This window comes from Lepisma saccharinum, chromosome 1 (assembly GCF_977018435.1).
Source record: "Lepisma saccharinum chromosome 1, izLepSacc3.1, whole genome shotgun sequence".
Taxonomy (NCBI): Eukaryota; Metazoa; Arthropoda; class Insecta; order Zygentoma; family Lepismatidae; genus Lepisma; species Lepisma saccharinum.
The window spans coordinates 160,046,941-160,067,933 of record NC_139229.1 but is presented as its reverse complement, the minus strand read 5'-3'; the positions used below and the strand labels follow the sequence as shown (position 1 = coordinate 160,067,933).

Genomic DNA, 20,993 nt, shown 5'->3' with positions numbered 1-20,993 from the left:
TAAATATTATAAGTCACGATTCAGTTCGCTCTTGCATTAAAATAATTTTTCCAAGTATTCCTCAAGTAGTCAAGCTTAACTTCTTCAGAACAACTGCATAGCTTTCCATCACACATGTAAGCAATATGAGAAAAGTGTTTTATCAATTACAATAAAAAAAAATAATAACAGATTTTTACTAAATTTTGTGGACGAAGTTCAATTGCAAATGGTTGAATTTACAATCTGAGAAAAATGTATTTGATTCTTGCTAGATCTGAATCTGAATTTCATCACAACGGGACCGTGTTGCTCGAGGCGGTTGACCAGTGTAATTTGTGCTCATCTTTTGGTAGGTTTCTCAATCGAGCGAGTGGCAGTAACTGTACATCAGCCGCGTCATTTGTCATATAGCGTTTCCTATTACTAAGCTGTCACTTTTGACGGAAACTTTTCAGAATGTGAGAATCGACGCAAAAACGAACAGAAATGAGAAACGGGAAAAGTTCTCATATTGCCTACCACCTGTTCTGGATAAAATAGAAAGTTCTGCGTCCGCTTATTTCCTTCTTGCACGGAAAGAAAAAAAATTGCAAGAACTTGCGAAGAATAAGATCTTTCACTTTCTCTTCCTCTCCTTCGCGTGAACAGCCTCCTACTTCTGAGAGCCGTATATCACACCCTGTCTTGTTTTCGCATCAATGTCCGTACATAATACACGGAAAGACATTGCACTCTTCCCGAAAGCTTATAGGCAGTTCTACAGGGAAAAGGTACTTACATCAAATGTACTTATGAACGACTGCGCAAGCAATTAACAATTCAAGCACGTCGATCTTTCCTTCTAGCATTTTAAACATAATTCCGATTCTGAAAGCAGTTTTGTTAATCCAATCTCCTTCTACTTTTTAAAACTATGTTGTTTTTTTGGGACAATCAACAATAAACCTGAAACTGTCGAATAGCAGTGTGAAACACCATCCCCTCAGTTAAAAGGGGAAAATTTCTTCGTTACACGGAAACACCTATGTAGCAAATTAGTGTTCAACAAAATGTAAAATGGGGCGAATACACCCAAATGTCAACACCTCTTACAGGTGGTACACTATGGACTGCATTTTACAGACTAACGAGGCTCTGGCGTCTGCACTCTCAGCTAGTATTATCCTCTGTTGCATTCTATTCATGTATTCGATTTGATTTGATTTTTGTTATTTAGCATCGCCTTTCTGCCACTTTTGGCTAATCGCAGCGATAAAAATGAGTGATGATATGATGAAGGGACACTCACAAAGAAGAAAAACATTGTCATGCCGGAATTCGAACACGGGGCTCCTGGCGCCGTAGCGCACTGTGCTAACCACTCCGCTACGAGGTCGGTGTGTCCTCATATATTACATCTTATCATCATTCATTCTCATATTCGCAATTAGCCAAAAGTGGCAGAGAAACGAAGAAAAATAAATCCCATAAAGAAAGAAAAAACTCAAAACGCACGTAATATTCCATGACTTTTCAAAGTCTTCCAGGTCAGTAGGAGCCCCATATCTTTGTTTAAAGAAAAATATATTAGAATCTCATTTGATACATTCATGATTTTTGTAAATTTAAGGTATCAATCGGATTCTTTTACGCAACCTGTCTGCTCTTATGGATCTAAATCTAAATTGACCTGTAGATTTTTCGGAAACTAATAAATGTGAAACACTAACATTTTCAGAAGTTGAAGACCTCGAGAAAGCTAGTTTCAAGAAACACATTATTCCGACTGGCCAACTCGTTTGTTTATGGCACGACCTACGGAAGGCAAATAATATTGCGATAGGAAACTGGCGAGTTGAAAGAACATGATTTTGAATTACACTTTGAGGCTACTGTAATGAAACGTTAGGAATTTCTCTCCATAAGGTAGAGAGTAACACAAAGATATATCAAAATGTGAAAACAGAAAGTCAGGACGTCCCCATTCCCTGCGATTTCTTCAATTTGCTCATTGGCATGCGCTCAGTCCTTAACGACCCTAAGAAGAAAGTCAAAGACGCCCAACAAAGGGTGGAAAATCGGTCCGAAAATTCAATCTGCCGGCGAGAAACAACCAATACCATTAGCAGACGCACTTCTACGCTCCATGCCCTTCGCATTCCGCCTTGACCGAAAAGTCGCAAACAACGGCCGGGCCACTAAAAAGGAGCATGGAGGTAATGTGTTTTCTCACCGGGAACCAAGTTATTAATATCATCTGGAGCCGAATTCTGCGATTTCGACCGGGAAAAACACGACTCCGGCGCGGGTGACAAATGATGAGCACCGGATCATTAATCTGATGCCTGACAGACCAGGACACGAATTTCACCTGGACGCCCACGCCGCCAAGATCCCTCGGGATGCACAAACAACATTTCCGAGAAAAGAGGGAGGGACTGAACTTTTCCCAAGAAATTCCGGCACCGTTAGTTCCGACAAGAAACAAACACCCGGGTATTATAAAATCATATTTCACCTTGAATGGCTTTTAAATCTGAAGCGGTAGAAGCTAGCTTTGCTTCTCACCAGAAACTACACTTCCTTTGAAAATCGCAGGCGGAAGATATTTGAACTTTTCGTGCTACAGCAAATTTTTTTCTTCGTTTTCTGGCCCATGAGAAGGGTTGTGACTAGAGAGAAAAGAGAAAAGAGAAAAAAGAGAGAGAGAGAGAGAGAGAGCGAGGGGGGGGGGGGTGAAAAACACATGTAAAGAACTGTTATTGGAACAATCTGAGGGAATTGTGTGTATAATCCCCCAATTAGCCGACCATAATACATATCCTACTCTGTATATGTTTTTGTAGACGAAAAACCTTAGACATCTGTTTATATCGAGACGCACAGAAACTACTCATGGAAAATTTTTCATCGTGATGCGTGGTCAGCGCGTTGAGTCCCATCGTCGCTGTTTCTTGCTTTCGAGACCAGAGCTCGTTACTCCCCCCAAGTGCCCTCATAATGCTGGGTCAACACCAAGAATTTGGAGCATTCCACCAGGAACGGAACACTCCACTCCACCGCTAGCACTAACGTGTTACGTTACATGCTGCTAAAATTACAGAAAAATGAGTGAAGTTTTCGAACTCTTTATAAATTAAATAAGTTTACAAAAACTAGTGAAACGAGTGAAAGACTGAGCCAGGGAGTGAAATTCGAAACCCACTTCCAGCAGTCTACTTCTCGTATCTGGTTTATTAAAATTAATCTCATTGGTTTAAATTTCACCATCAAGCAATTACGTCGATGAAATGCTCATTTCTACTAAAATTAATTTATTCAGATTTGAAGGTTTTGAAATCATCACTCGAGTCAAAGGAAAAAAAAATCATGGTAAAATTGAAGGTGAAATGTCATAAAACAGTTACTGAAAACCGTGAGAAATTGCTGGTTGCAAGAAGAGCGAGGAATGTGAATCAAGCAGTAATGAATAATAATAATAAACACAATAGAAATATTAAAAGAAGGATGTGTTTAAGGTGCGGTTGCAGCGGGGAAGAATGAAGTGCTTTTTGCCAACAGTATCTTCTCACGGCACCATCTCTATTAAGTTAGTTTTAAGCCACATTTTATGCTCAGATAGCCTAATCGGAACTGGACCTACAGTTTAAAGTGGCATCGGAAGCACTTTCCACCTGGGTTGAACCCGGGACCACCACTGCGCCATCGGGAGTAATATTTCCAGTCATAGGTTCATAGGTTTGTAGGAAATGGTTTAGTTCGTTGTTCCCAACTATTCCTAACGCACTTTCCACACGCTAAGTTATGCTCTCTGTGTAACATATGACTATGGTAATAGTTCTAAGGAAGACATGGGCGCATCTTCTCAGTGAAATTTATCAGTGTGAAAATATGAAAAGAAATTTTTACAATCCCTTTCTTTGACACTACCAATTGAGCAAAGAAAACGATTGATTGACAGAGTTGTTGTTTTAAATCCACTTTATGTACAGATAGGCTAATCGTGACTGGACCTACAGTTTCAAGTGGGAACCAAACCACTGTGCAAGTATCTTCACCGGGTATCGACAAAGAAAACGAATTTCACACTAAGAAGGTAGACCATTCCGTCCTTGCCTCCACCACCAGAGAGCGCTGATGTCTTACATAAAACAATCTTACTAAGTCTTCTACCATCATAGGTGCCGTCTGCTGCGTATTAAACACTTACACATGCTTTGCCTTCTTGTTTTTCTTGTCACCGATATTAAATTGCAATAAAAAAAAGTCAAGCAGCTTGAAGATTTGAATAAATTTAACCTTGTCCGGTACAGGTAAGGGAAAAAACATCGAGCATGGGAACCGGCCAAAAAAACCAACGTGGCGTCGCTGGGTGGACGGGACCGTCCATTAATGATTCCGCGAATTTCATTGTAAGCTGTGGAAGCGTGCGGACACCGAGACCCCACACGTAAGAAGCAAATACAAAAAAAAGGGGAGCGCACAAACAAATCGTTCTGCTTTGCAGTACAGTTAAGCTACCGTGTACAAGCACGGTATTTGCTTTACTAATTGCCCGAAGTTAACCTATATGGAAGAAGAGGCTTTTACACAAACAAGGTTAATTTACTCCTACGGTTTGTTTCTCTTCCTCCACTTAATCTTTACTGAAACATCTACTTATCTCTTTACCAGAGAGACGCGCAAAAAGATTACAATTATTTGGAGAAGTACTCAGCTCCTGTGCGTTCCAGTACTGTGACACTTTTTCGTCCTTTACGCTCGACTCCTGCGCAAATACTCCTGGACAAGCGCCTCGTGTTTTTATAAGGAAATGCACACTGACAAATCCTCCTGGAACCGAAGGGGCTTCGCTAAAGTAAGCAACAATACCTCCCCCGCACGGTTCTCTCCGCAACTTTTTTTTCTCTCGTGTCCACCAGTCGGCGTGTTACACGGTGCATCGTGACCAGTGACTTCTTTCGCAGAAATTCCCTCGCATTCGGAAAAAAATATCCTTTATCGCATTAAAAAAACCCTCACAGAAAGCAAATTTCCCGCTAGTCTGCAAAAAAAATACCACACATTTCAAGTCCTAAAACAGACGGAAAAACCAAAATAATTTGGGATGTGGAAGATGAAATGAAGATTCCATACATAATCACACCATAGGCTTGTTTGGGTCTAGCCAATATCGTAGTAGTTAATTTTATCGCCTTGTAATCAAGGAAAGCCGGGTTCGGATGCCGCCCTGGGCATGAGTGTGGGGTGTCGCTTCAACAATTTCATCATATTATCACTCATACTCAACATCTAGATTAGCCCAAAGTGGCAGAAAAGCGAACTAAAATGAACGAAATCAATTAATCAAAAAATGAACGAAATCAATCAACCTACTATCCAGACCTGATCAGCATGTGCGCAAAGTGATGGCCTATGTTAAACTTGTAGTTTTGTGGATTTCGAACGCGAGTGCCATAAACATGTCTCTATTCTGATTCTATCAGGACCTTCCATTCTCTCTCAACTCACCATAAACCTCTACAAGAGCACTTATGACGGCAACTCTATTTGTCTTATATTATATCGCATTTCTGCTCACTTTGCTAATCGCGACTATGAGGACTAACCGCTTGGTCATCAAGGCGGACAAAAGGGGAAGCACTGTTGAAATTATAGTTATGGGTACGATACATTATTCCTGTCATTTGATAGGATCCAAATATAGACATACAAGACAAGAGAAAATTTCCGTTGCTATGCTAAAAATTTCTATAATTTATATTCCTTTTTGGCAGACACGCCAGAAAATGGTAAAAACTAAAAAGGTAATGCACGATGCAATGTTGCTCTTCACTACAGGTGAAAGCTGTAAAAGTTTTCCAGTTCCAATGGCAATTTTCTCATGAAGGTGCACCGAAATGACGGAATGTCGAATGAATTTCAGTTTTGCATGTCTTGAAAAGGAGTAAATGACCAAGAGAAACGAGAACAAAACAATTGAACCACTACAAAGATAATAGTATGGTGTTTTTAGAAATAACCCCCTCACAAAGCCACAAACTGCTCAAATTTCCCTACGAGGTATCCTCCGACAGCATCGCCGAGCTCGTGACTGGGAGCTTTAATCTCGACACGAAAAGGAGACGTCCCGAGATAGCAAGGGATGGACACGAGACAAATGTTCCGGGTGAGGTGCTTCCCTAGTGGCCATATCTTGTATCTGTCTTCACCTTGGAATTACATGCCAGCTGCTGGTACCGCCGCATGACTCCGGGTGACAGCCCCGCTGAAGCAAATGAGCAGCAATTACTGTCCTGATGTGCACGAAGTTGCCGCTTCAGGCTTGTCGCTGCTGCTCCGCTCCGTGAGACCCGGCAGGCGATGCCTTTCCTCAATCTGTCTTCGGGACCATTTCACACTCCTGAACTGACACGTTCGCGCCCATCGAGCATTGAAGAAGAAATCATCGGGACGCTACTGTCTTCAATTACAATCTTTTGGCCTATAATTTCTTCCTGCACCCACAAGAGACAATGAAACCCATGGTGGGATCTCACTCGTGCAAATATGGCCATTACTGAAGAGCAGCATGTGGACGGACAGCCTCTTGGGGTCCTCAAGACCGATGTTTCACTCAGCAGAACTTTCAGAAAACTTTCTAGTCTAGACCCAGAGAACTGGAGACGCGAATATTCCCTGGGTAGCTATATCCATCAACAAAGGAAAAGACAGAGCTATTTCTATCCCATGGAATAAGAGTCCCATGTGTGACGTACCTTCGCAATGGTAAGCCGAAAAAGTGGACAATATTTCTTCTATTTTCGTTATTTAGCGTAGCTTTTCTTTCCGTTACTTTTGGCTAATGAGGATGAGGAGTGATGTGGTGAAATTCATGAAGGGACACTCACAAAGAGGACCCATGCCGGGATTTAAATTCGGGTCCTTCGGTGGCGAGATTGAAAAGTCGGCCACTTAACTCAATTTTTTCAACTTGCAAATTTTTGCACAAAGAGCACATAACACGTATTTAGCACAATCACAGCTGCTGCAAGCATGTCTCTTTTCAAGCAGATCGGACTCTCGAAGGTGTCTCAAAGTTCTTTTTTTTTTGTCTACTTTATGCTCACATGGCTAATCTCAACTGATTACAATTTGAAACGACATTCGAGCCACTGTCTCTCCGCCGGTGATCGAATCAGGGACCTCTTGATTACATCAGCGTAACTCTACGCAATCAAGGATGAGGAGTGATGTGGTGAAATTCATGAATGGACACTCACAAAGAGGACCCATGCCGGGATTTAAATTCGGGGCCTTCTTTCGCGCTCTCGCTCAGCTCTTAAAATTGTGCAAAGCTCTATGGATATTTTTCACATCACGATAAATTACTACTCTCTTATTTACAACAAGCTTTGATAACACCGTCAGTTATAAAAGTTATAGTCTTTTGTTGTGGAGCTCTATCGCTTCTTCTGAGCAGTGAGGTCTAGAATGTAGCATGTTCTTGGGGGCGAGGCTTCTGTAGTCGCTATGTACCGGGTTCATTTACAATTTTCCAGGCTAAATTTCAGAAGCATACTTTCATTACAGCCATTTCAGTCTTCATGTTTCACATATCTCACTGTGAACTCTCGCTTTTGTAATTTTTTTCACTCAAGATTTCATCCTCCATTGTAGATAAGGGTGAAAGGATTGGAGAGATGGAGAAGGGTTCGTTTGACTGGTTAGAGGGTCAAAGCTCACCCAGAACAACATCGCCGATTTATTTTAGTTATGTTTTATCAATATAAAGGCGCAAAAAATATATGTAAACATTCGCTTCACACTCACACAAACACAGTTTCGCGTTCGAATACACTGTTTCTTTCTTTAATTAAAGTAAATGTCTAAATAGACAACTTTTTTTCAGAACTAAACTCATTGGAGTTATATGTTGACATGTACTGAGAGAGTTAATGAATCTCTCAAGTTATTCAAGAAACATTTGCAATTTTATATAGGATCGGTACAATAACGTTACCAGTAAATTTGGTATCGTTACTTTATAGGCATCGTATCGGTCCTTTCCTACGGAGTCGTATGTCAGCAATCGATACGCATCAAATCCAAGTAATGTGTATCTTTGTTGCTTCAGAGGTTGGAAAGACCTACATCACAGAATAAGATGCTTGAACAGCGGATAATTGTAACAAACGTGTACTTAACGAAAGTTACTTTAAGCGTATTCTTAGAAATCATATAACTCACTGCCAATCCTCGGTGTTGACAACTCGACTGGCATCGAAGCAATTACTCGCTCGCTGGAAATGCGAAGGATAACCTCAGACGATGTGATCTCATAAGTAATAGCACCCTGACGTCTCTAAAAATAGCAACAAATTGGGCTAACCGGACATGAACTAAAGTCGCAAACAAGAAACGAACAACATGTATTTACTAAACCGTTTCGGTTCATTTACTCATTATGGCTAGGTATACACAGTCTTAAGGGCGTCCTTTAACAAGAGTGTTCCTCGAGGGTACATCAGAGTGGGCCACACATCAAACAGTTTCTCCGACAGCGCGGCAGGTCGCCCATATGAAGAGAAAATGCGGCGAGAACAAATAAATGTCGGCACTTCATTAGAATCTTCTAACGAGCAACTTTTCCCGAGTGGTGAACTGCCAAACAAGAGGCACTGCTTCCGGTTGCCCACTTGCTGTCGGATCATTTAAGTCTGTCCGATTCTCACCCACCTACATTATCTACCTTTACATGATCCATTTCTCCCTTCCATTTGGGAGAATACAAATCATGTGCTTTAATAATTACAAAGCACTCCTTCACGTAAAATGCATTAATTCTATTGTATTCATCCACTTACACCTCTAAATCTACAATGAGTATTGCAAGGGAAGTCCAGGGTGGCCATTCCAGGACCATGAAAAAATTCAAGTTTAATTCCCAGTTTTCAAGGCCAACTTTTAAAAATGCAAGGGTACAACCTGATGCTCTCTCAATTTCAACCTTAGGTATTATTGCTTCTCACCTCCCACACACAAATACCTATTATTAACAATGTTTTATTTTCCACGAGATCTCTTTTCCTTCCTCGGCAAATATAAAATCTAACTTGCCTGAGGGAATTTATAAATATGTATAAATTCAATGGGATTTGGATTAATAAAAGTGGTAATTTTTCAGGTCTACGGAGAAAAATTCATGCATAATTCATGCGTTACTCCCGGAACCAATAATTCGTGCATAATTCCCGGAATTCGCGGTGAGTAGCCACCCTGGAAGTCATATACAGTACGTCGATTTATTTGCATAGATACAGGCGAAAACAAAGTGAAACCATAGAATTCTATCTTGTCACCGATTTCATAGTTTTATAGTTGGCAGGGTTTTACAAAATAATAACCAGGCTTTTAACTTAAATGCATCTGATGCTTTTGGGCTTGGCATTCAGTGACATTTCTATGCAACTTTTATTCCGATCCCTGGAGAATCCGCTATGCGAGAATGGAACAATGCTTACAAATCACGTGCTTTAATAATTACAAAGCACTCCTTCACGTAAAATGCATTAATTCTATTGTAAAAATAATCCTCTAGGCTATGTCTGGAATACATCCCACCTTCAAGGACTCTTCAGCATGCAGGAATCCGAGAAAGCAGAGACCATTCCGTGTAATCCTGGACAACTAATTGTCTGCCTTTCATGAGTTTCCATTGTAAATACAATGTTCCTACTTTGCATCACATATTTTGACATGGAAAATGACGATGAGACCCTAGAATCCCCTTGATTTTATTAAAATTACGCTACAAAATAGCATTTAGGAAGTAACATTTCTCGTTAGCCTGAATTGAGACAACAGTCGGTGATATCAACTGATATCACACATGGCTTGAACAATTGAATGATGTCTATCAAAAAAGATTATTCAACTTTGCCCAGCACATGATATTGGGAATTTCCATCAAGTATGTTTGTGCCATTGTATCCATATGAAATATCAAACACAGATTAACTGCTTTTTATGTAGAAAGTGAAATTGTACTTAAATTAAAGTAGCTTTGCTTACCTAGGTCTAGAAAGTGTAGACACAATGTCGCAGTCACTTCCGTTAAGAGTTTGAGCTGGAGGGGATGTTTAGTTCCGGAGGAATGTCGTCACCAATGACGTCTAGTTTCAAAAACGGAAGATGACAAAACGTATCACAAGGCAAAGGATTATAGTTTTATATTCCCACTGATATTAAATATGCCAAGTGGTAAAAGCAAGTGGGCATACTGTTGAACTCCTTACCAGAGTATAAGGATTTTCATGAATTGGGTTTTCCAAAGCAGTGAAGGTGTGTCAGCGCTTTGGCTATTCAAATCCAACTAGCAACCAGAGGTGTTCCGTCCTCGCATGGAGATGTCAACTTGTCCCTCACATATGCCCTCCTCGTCCTGGCGTCTAAAGCTCGCTCTCCACACTCACGACCCTTCACACAGCAAAATCAACACAGATCAAAATTAAATTCGTACAGGAGCGAAAATTTAGAATAAGACTATTAGCAGTTACTAAAAGAGAATCAAATCACCCATGAAAGATTAAGAACACAAAAAATGAAGAGGAAGGCGACAGCTATAGAAATTCAACCATTCTATCAGCACCTCCCTAAAATGGTGCAACATCACACGATTTATACATATTTCAGATAAAAAAAGTCTTCTTCCCCTAATTTTTTTTGTCAATCAACTACTCATCTCATTCTTCAGGTAGTAAATTCTGGACACATTATTAAAGCGTGGTAAAAATGACAAAACAGTTGAAAAACAAAGAAACGTGTGTTAATCCGTTATCTAAATATAATCATAGAAACCGCGCACACAACAATAACAATTTATTGCAAATTAAATTAACACAAAAGAGCAACAGAACCGTTGCTGATACTTGTATAATAAATATTTTATTTTACTTGTAAAAATACGGTACTAGGTACTCAGGTTAGTTAACACTGCAACAAGGCAGGACAACATTAGGTAATGAAAGTACTTGACGTATGATATTCACATCTAATTAGCTGATACGGCCTCAGAGAGGTGAGGCAGATGCCACACAAGGTCACAAGATAAGATAATAAGATCAACGGAGCCAGTCACGTGTTACATACACATTATCCTGCCTGTAACTGCAAATTATACCATGCATGCTTTACCTTACCTCATTAAATATGGAATACGTGAATTTTTTCACAATTTCTCCTATTTCGGAATGGCCGAAGATGGTTTTCTACGTATTACTGTGGCCACTCTTTTCCATGTTACACAACAAATTCAGATTTCTCAAACGCACAGTTAAATGTATATTTCTAATAAGATATATCTGCTTTACAGTATTGGTCATTAAATTTGCTAAATATATTCTCCTTGTAAATTTGAAAACATAAAATACCTACATGTGAAGCTACTACAAGGAACATTAATTACCTTGAAACTTGTGAAACATTTTATGTGGAGAAGTCCAGACTGAAAACCCCCATTTAAGCGTCTCCCAGTCATGCTACAAGTTGGAGACTGTTTCCAGTAGTCACACGTTTGACAAATTTTTTCTGTTATGTGGTAATCAGCAGGTTGTAGACACAACTTAATATAGGAGCCAAAATGTCGTTCAGCAAGCCCGGTGGTATAAACATAACCTCTCAAATCAATGAAAAATTGGATAATAAAAACAGAACACACAATGTATTTCTATATGTTTAATATTTATTCGTATAATTACAATGACTACGCTATTCAGTTAAATAACTATACTCCGAGTACTAATTACACGAAATAACATATTTTTCAATAGCATTTTGTTAAAGACAGGAAAAAAAAGTGGATTTCACAACGGAATTTTCCAGTCCTTAAACAGAATAATATTCCGATGTCGGCGAAAGATTACATCAAGCTTCATGGCTTGCTGGACATGAGATCTCATGTAGTCAACATCCTAAGCCTTTAAATATGCGTGGGGTGCTTGCATTTTTCCTTTCCGTTTGCGATTTTTTTCCTTTGTAATAAGAAAATTAATTTCTCGAAATTGTAATTATATCATCTATGTTATCATGCAACGAAAATATTTCGTCCGTGGCAATCTTACAGTGTTCGCTGCAATAATATAAATAGCCTCTTGCTATATGGCGAACAATTGCATTTTCTGGAATTTCTTTATCAGCGATCAGTGTCGAGTAAAAATAAAATCATTCATATGACTTTCTAGGCAATTAAAATGAGACATTAAGCAACAGGTGGGATGCAATTAATAATTTAGGAAACTAACAATCGACTACGTGAACTCCGAAACGGTGTGACTTTTATTTCAGCCATATTTTAAAATACAAAATTTCATTAAGAAAGCTTAAATTTGATAATTATAACACAAACACTTGCTCAACTTAAGAAGAAGAAGCTCAACTTAAGAAGAAGAATAAGTGAAGTTGTTTCATGGATTGTCCACATTTCGTCAAACTCTATCGGCACTAGGATTATATTAGTGATGTATTCTGAAGTACAACAAGTCAATTTCTCCATAAGAGCAACGTAAAATCTCTTTGGTTTCCTGCACTTGAGGAAATCTTACCCCCCCCCCCCACATGAACTTTATATATAAATCTTTCGAGATTCAAAAGGAACTCTAGACTTAACGTCTAGGATCAAGAATGAGATATAGTACTAATACGAGGCGTAGGAGTATAGTAGGAGATATGATAAGATAACTACTGACGACATCAAGAAAATGGTGGGAGTAGAAAAACTACCGTTCAGAGGGTAACACTTTATTCTAGTTTAGTTTTAAGTCCACTTAGTAAACAGAAAGACTAATCGGGACTGGACCTACAGTTTAAAGTGGAATCCGAACCACTATGTGCCTCTAGCGCGTATGAAACCGAGGACCCCTTGATTACAAGGCGATGGCATCCCCATCGAGAGGCCTGGTAAGGACACATGACTGATTGTTGGGATGGAAAAGGATGGGACTATCAAGGAACACATACGAAATGAAAATGTATAGGAAGAGTTTAAGAGGAAGACTATGAAAAATATGGAAATAAGTTGTGAAAGAAGTGGAAAGAAAAGCGTGGTTAAATGTTGAGGAGACAGGTTACATGGATGCGAACCCGTCCGGAAGATGGTAACGGTAATGACTGATACTTGAAATGTCTGTGTAGTAGATAGCTGCCCTTCCTATTTAAGCTAATCCGACGATTTAATATTGAGGAACGAGCACCCATAATGCTCAGGCCAGAAACAAAAATCAACTTTTAATGGCGTGGTTGTAAGTCGACCAGTCATGGCGTTTGGTCACAGCGGAAAAAAAAAACACATGATGATGGAGACTACAATGAGAACGTGGTTACTCTTGTCTCGGAAACTTTTGGTGCTTTCTTGGAAGCAATTGGTGCCGGCAAATTTGGGGTAGAATACATTGATCCTTGATCAACACGCGATCAGGAAACGCTAACTTCTCACAAGAACGAATCGAGTTTGGAGAACGTTGCATTCTTTCTTACCGATACTTCTGTTGGCATGGTCAGTGGCCTCGGGAATGCCACCCGAATGACATGCCAGCCGCTCAAAAGAATTAGAAAGCCATCCGATGACTCTTCTTCGCGTTGAGGGTGTTGACATGTCCGTGCATGCGAACTCTAATTATCGTTAATCAGTTAAGAAAACAAACACGAACTCGATATGTTTGACATAGTACAACGAATAAGGATACATATTTTTCGCGGAGCCAAAAGTAAAAGAAGATTAATTGGTAAGCAAATATTACCCTTGCTCCTTTCGCATGCGATAGGTGTACTGTACATATGCTAATAGCATGTTTTTTCACAACCGCATCAATTGATGCCCGCAGTTTAGGGTATGTCAGCATTGTAAACAGTCTGTAATCGATGCCTTATTTGCGTTATAGTAATCAACAACTTGGTGTATTAGGATAGACTCTGTCAACTATAGTCCCGTTAATATAAAATAGTGTATTTAGGCTATGTTTTTCCTTGCCCTCCTCTAACTCTGATGCATCTAAGTGTACGATCCGCAGTGCTCATCACATGCCGATATTGAATTTCATCGCCCTTGGATGTTTGTTTTTGGTACAAAGACGTGCAAAAAAATAACACACAAATGAACAGGAAGTTCACGAATGCGATGCTTATACATAAGAAGGATTCGTTGTGTTCAGTGTAAAGAGTCGTAAAAGAGCTGCACGTGACAGAATATTAAGAGCCTAAAATAAATTGACACGTTCTTTCTGGGAGAATACTGTCACTCTGTTCTACAAAATACTTATCTCGCAGTTCACGGTAACAATTTCTCCATATAAATAGACTTTTGTTTTTGTATGTTTTTCGCATAGCAAAACAATAATAAATAAAATAATAAATTCACTCACGATTTTTTTTTATCTATCATTTTTTTTTTCATTTCATTTCAAAGAACCGTCCCGATATTGTAAATAGTTTTGAGAGTGAGTGAGAGAGAGAGAGAGAGATTGAGAGAGAGAGAGAGAGAGAGAGAAAGAGAAAGACAGAGAGAGAGAAAGAGAGAGAAAGAGAGAGAGAGAGAGAGAGAAAGAGAGATAGAGAGAAAGAGAGATAGAGAGAAAGAGAGATAGAGAGAAAGAGAGATAGAGAGAAAGAGAGAGAGAGTGTGTTCAGAATTCCTCCCAGTGCATTTTATTGTCTATAGGAGGGACGGTCTGGTGTAATTAGAATAAATAAAGAGTTTTTTTAGTACATTTTATGCAGATATAGGCTAATCGGGACTCGACATATAGTTTGAAGTGGAATCCGAATCACTATGCGCCTTCACCAGACATAGAACACCTTGACTACAAGGCGACAAAGATACCACTAAACCTCCAAGGAGGACATAAATGGGATAAATTGACGAGATGAGAGCAGTCTATCACGTTCTCGTTTCGAGTTGCAAATGCCTGTCTCGTTTTCGGACACCTCGATATCTAAATTTCTTTCCAGTCTCGTTGTCAATGTGAGAGTCTCGATCTCTTCTCGAAATCTTGAGCATTATACGGCACACACAAAATATCTATATATAGCAGACAGACAGCCATTAACGTGGTATGTTTGAATAAGTAGCATAGTAAAACAATTTTGATTTGGAAGATTTTTTTCCCGACATATTCTAATGTAGTCAAGGCTCGAAAAGAAACGAGCCTAGACTCTTTAAGTCTCATTGTCGTTTCTAGGATCAAAATTACAGAAGGTAAAATGCTGGTTACTTAATATTTCTCACTAATCCCAATATACTAACTACAACACAAAATAAATTATACGCTTATGCTGATCCACATGTTTTAGCTGGAAGCTAGTTAGAGCCTAAAATGAAGTGTGTGTTAAAAATGCTACATTTGCTAAAATCATAACAGTGTTCTTTCCACTTTAGCATAGCATGACATGTAACGTTTTCTTCATTCTAGAATTCTTCGGTAAAGGACGAGGTCATATTCAAACTCCTACTCCGACATTTTGCTGTTGTATAATTCCAGACTCTACAGCATTGCTATCCTAGTTATCGCATCCCAAATAAAACATCCGTTTCGAGGACTGATAAGAGAAAGTACACGAGAGTTTAGTAGTGGTATTCGTTATCAACATACATTTTTTTTGTTCCTCTTGTTGTGAGAAAGATAATTTCGCATTTTGTTGGAAAAGAATGTTTGCAAGAAACTCTTTCTTCGTATCAATAGAGCTTATCTGCGCCATTTAGACAGAAATATGACCTTTATGAATCAAACGCTCGAAACGTTCAAGTTCGTGGAACTGTGATAGATAATCTGGCACAATTGCACAAGATCATGGCTGTTTTGCTTCTCTCTGGACCTCTAGCAAATAATTAGGTTAGGGTTTTAGTTTTTAAAACACGGCCTTCTAATTTTGTCGGTTTTCGTAGCTATTACATCTTTTGAGAGATCTAAAAATACACAGATTGGACCTAGAAACGCACTAAATGAAATAAAAAGTAGTTTTAAAGGTAGAAAAGCAATGTTTCAAATCATTTTGTCAAACAAATTCCCCGACTTTTCCAGGAAATTTCAAAAAAAATTCAGGCCATCCTGTAAGGTTTCTATAGTATTTTACTGCAGTTTACAGTATATTATTTTTGGTGGAAAAGTTTCAGTTGAAACACCAAAGTTTAAAGTATTTCTTTTACTCCGAACAGTTGATGCACTTCAAAATAATGTTTATAAATATGTGAAAAATACACATTCACTGCAAGATCAGCCATCATATTTAATATTCCCAGACTTTTCAGAGATTTCCACGTCAGTAAGAATCCGGAAAAGGATGATAAACAAAAAGATGAAAAGTCATTGAAAACTACGCTAGATTATCATTATTAAGAACTAAGAAAAATGAACGTAACACTGTCAATAATAATTTTTTAAGAGGGTGAAATCAACAAGTTGCGGCACCTGACTTGTTAATTACAAACAATAGTTCTCATAACATGACCATACTAATTAAAAATTGAAATAATTTTTTCATCATATAACTCATTAAGCAGGCAATATAATGAAGGCACCTGTTAATGTATCATACAGTTTTCATTTTGTTGACTACGGAAGATCACACTATACAATTGGAAAATCTGATGGTCAACAGCCTTAACAATCAAAGGCGTATCCAAAATAAGATTTGCAAGGGGTCCACCGACAGATAGGTTTGGTTTCAAACCATATATGTCTTTGTGAAACTGGTTCAGCAGGAATCTAGTAAATTTCAATGATTCTTTGTTTTACAATAAATATTGATACATGCATTACATACACACACATTATTCTTTGCATTGCCTTTACAAATTAAGTTAAACAAATCTAGAGCAATTTCATGAATAAAATTAAATCCTCTCAATGTTGTCTCAACTCAATATAATCTAGATGTATCCCCTCGGTACACTCATGGTAACAGTATGTTTCTCGCATGTGACTGAAATATAATGCGATTCAAGGCAGTAGACTATGAGGCGCATGCGCAGTAGATGAGAAGTGTTTTACTGCAGTTGTCAGTCGAGATGCACAATTTCTTACCATCTTAATAATACACTGAAAGGAGGGAAGGGGGTCACTGAAAGCCTTCATTGAACAGCCCTCATTATAAGACATCGAAATTTCACATTAAAAAATACTGAATTGCCTTTGAAAAATATACCATTTGTAACGGTTGACATCACAAGCAACTTATTTAATAAATTCTTTGCAAAACAAAGAATGATTTATTGAAATTTATTAAGATTCCTACTTAAACAGTTTCACAAAAACATATGTGGTTGAATGAATAATAGTACACCAAACGTATCTGATTGATTGATTTGGTGTTTTAAGTCAACTTTATGCACAGTAAGGTCTACAGTTTAAAGTGGGATCCGAACCACTACGTACCTCCACCGGGTATCGAATCCGAGACCCCTTGATTACAATGCGACGACGCTACCACTGCCCCATCAGAGAGGCCCTACGAAACGTATCTGTTGGACCCCTTCCAAATGTTATTTTGGATACGCCTTTGATTATTAGTAGGAACCAACATGCACAAATGTCATTAGTACATGTTCTACGGAGTGAGCGTTTCGTCTTACCAGATGAACAGCTCCTCGGGGAGTGACACCCCTTTGCGCCAGTAAAAGCATACCGGATTTCCGCACTGCACCTCGCACAAAGAACAAGACAAAAATTGTACTAAAATAGATCAACAGCACAAACACACCGTTCGTGTACGAACTTCATGTACGACTACAATTGACTTTTGCCTGTGAACTGTTCGTGATTGTGTGTGTATATGTGTGCGTTTTGCGTCACTGATAAGAATGCCACACAACTTATATGTATCTAATCGTTATCTTTGACCAAGATGACATCCAGCACCAGAGAGAGCTTCCACTCGGTTTTGTGTAAATTTCACGATCCTGTTGTTTGCACAGTCTGCGGAGTTTATTCCCATGATGCGTGTGTATGTGTACATTTGTGTGTGTACGCGCGCACACGCGCGTTTGTTGTATGTATTGTGTATGCATTTAAGCGAGCAAGAGTATTAAGAACAAAGGTCAGAGAGATAGTCAACTATTAAATGGATGCAAATATAGTGTGGCCTGAACCTTGCTTCTTTCTCAATTTTCTTTCCTACTCCCAGTATGGACGTGCAAGCCAAGAGTGAGGTTACTGTTAAAAATACATGAAGAAACAATTTATTATTAAGAGTAAACTGTCATCGAAATTGTTGTGGCTTCTCATTAACTTAGTACAAATAAGAACAACATGATCAAGAAAATATAGTATGGTCAAAGTGCGTTCTATTAGTAATAAGTTTGATTGCTCCCAGTGCATTATGTAGATAAACAGGAATAGCTGGATGGGTGAAAGTATGTTGAGCAACCAACGCCTTAGTGCAACAGTAATTTAAATATATTAACGGATACAAATCTTTAAAGAAGTATGGATTAGACTACAGTTAGACCATCATAATCCTTATTTAGCTTTGTTTAGTTCGTGTGTTCGTATGCAGGCCGACGTATGTAGTGAATGTAGTGCAATGCAGGTGAAAGAAAGAAAAGGCGTTGTTGATAAAAGATGCTTGCGGGCAAAGTTGTCTTAAAATTATACATTACCTCACTGGCGGCGATCAGGGGGGGGGGGGCGCACTTTTAGCACCCAATTGCCGCTACTGCATTACCGATATATCTATAGCAGCATACGCCATGTATGAATGACGCAGCTCTTTACAATAACCTTCTAAGGAAGGATGTTAATTCATTTTCACAACACTTAAGACGCAGTTCACCCCACAAAAAAGCAATATATTCAGTTATATGCCAACAACCAAGTTTCTCACTTCCGTTTTGGAAGGCAAGGGACTACCTAACAAATGGTCAATTTGATAACGTTTTCTAACACGTGACGATACATCAAGACCAGACCGAGACTTGTTGTAGAAGGGAGGGATCTCGCCTCGTTCGAGCGTTAGTAAATTTGAATGTAAGGTATATGATAATATCGTCTATATCAAAATTACTCTGCAATTTAATAACACGTATTAAGCATCTGGTGCATAATTATTTGTGTGTTATATGTGTTGTTACTGTTTATAGTGTGAAAACTTAATCAGTTTTTAACTTTTTTTTACATTTTTGCTTAACTGTTATTTCGAGACTCTAGGCGAGAGAGACAACCGGGATAGGTTTCATCATTCACTTCACGAAACCTAACAAGTCTTTCCAGAATCTCCCCGACAACGTTGTGTGCTAGTATGTGCGTTCATTATAGTGTCGGAAGTGTGTCAAATCTATATGATCTGCTCTATCAATATCGAAAAAAAAAATCAATGGTTGACCTTCCAGAAAATGAAATTTGGTCCAGAGAATCACGAATTGTTCACAAGAGAAACAATTTGTACAATGGTATCAGCTGAATATATTGCTTAACGAATTTCTGTACGAAGTGATTAAAGCTGTCGCCTTGTAATCGAGAGTCACAGGGTTACATTCCACAGTGCTCATGGCACAGTGGTTCGGTTCCTACTTTAAACCGTAAGTCCACTGCGCTAGCAATGACATTGAATGCATCTTGTTTCGACAAATCACGCTGATATCGTATAATTTGAGAAACTGCATCTTGTAGCAGTTTATTGTGCAGATACTTGCAAAATTGAGTAGGCCTACGGAGTCCCGAAAGCAAGGGACAGTTTCATGAATCTCGTTTGCGACATCCTTCAGTTTGCAGCCTTTGCATGATGACACCGTGCGGTAAAGCATTTGTACCAAAACGCATGCAAGCAACGAAACAGATCTAACAGGCCGATCCATCTTCCTATTGACAGCCAAGAGTAATGATAGTACGAGGAGAGCCGCAAGCCGTACATGTGCGCGTGTGTGTGAGAGAGTGAATAATTTACAAACATCTCCGTAACAACCCGTCAACCACCAGCGGCCGGAAAGAGAAGGGAGGGAGTACACTGCAAATCCCTGGCTTGAGGATGAATATAGTGGAAAAAAAACAGTTGGGTGCAATGACGCAGTGATTTTTTTAGTCGATATACGCAACCTTTGACTCTTCCTTTCCATCCGCCGCTCCCTCCTCGCCGATATGTATATCCAGCGCCATACATGTCAACTGGGACTCAACCTTCTATCGCCAGCAATGATTAATGGCTAAAAAGGCAGGGCGTCAGTCCACAGTCTCGATATATACCTCCAGCGCGCCGAACTTTTCTTTTTTAACATCCAGAGTATCCATTAATAATAAGAACGGGTGGGTTTCCCGAACCAATCCGATGGTAGGTTTCGTTAATGGTCCCGTGGAACCAATACCGAAACCCCTTCTCGATCCCAGAGGGCCGTGCTCTTTGTCTCCGCAATCTACGGACGGAAACTAAAGCGTCGGAAACCAATTCACGTTACCTTAATCAGAGTTGCCAACCAAACCTTAGTACAGCCGCTAGGAACCATATGTCCGAATATGTGAGGCAACTTCACGCTACGTAGACAGGTTGCTGCTCTGTTGGGTAACCCACGTGTGGGGAAAAACAAAAAAAGGCATGTTGTAGTTGGTATGAAAAATTCGAAACTTCGAACTGTAACTGAAAAATACAGAACTATGGTAATTCCAGAGATCGCCAAAAATAAAGTGAGGCTACAACTTATTCCAAATATTAAAACTCTACCGAGTCCCTATTTGCCCGGCATATCCCTCAACACTGTCTCCACACCTTTGTGTTTCAATTAATAATTTTATTGGAGTAGATGTAATGTCTTTTCTATTTGTTTACAATTGTATAAATGTCTTTACACTATGTTTACTATTTGCCATTTCTCTTCCATATTTACTATTCCTACTTATAGGCAAGGAGTAACGAATTCGATTTCCAGTGGGGGAACATGCAGTGAACCTATCTCGGCATAAAATTGACATATTAAAAGTAAACTATTCGTCTCTTTCCCCCCACCTACAATAAGAACAACAACAAAAAAAACTATGCTTAGAGCTCTATCTTCACGGTTGACAACACTGTTCAGG

At 39.1% G+C, this 20,993-nt stretch overlaps 1 protein-coding gene across 5 annotated transcripts in view; it reads right to left on the bottom strand.

Annotated features, from left to right (window-relative positions):
* Positions 1-20,993, bottom strand: part of LOC146003019 (segmentation protein cap'n'collar-like) — a 322,044-nt gene that overhangs the window by 132,134 nt on the left and 168,917 nt on the right. Inside the window, exon 1 of one of the 5 annotated variants that reach the window (XM_083141197.1) lies at positions 17,564-17,703. The exons of the other annotated variants lie outside the window; for them this stretch is intronic. Coding sequence (XP_082997323.1) covers positions 17,564-17,614 — 51 coding nt within the window. The 5' untranslated portion in view covers positions 17,615-17,703. Of the gene's footprint in view, positions 1-17,563; positions 17,704-20,993 lie in introns of those variants that run through there. 5 annotated transcript variants of the gene reach the window in all.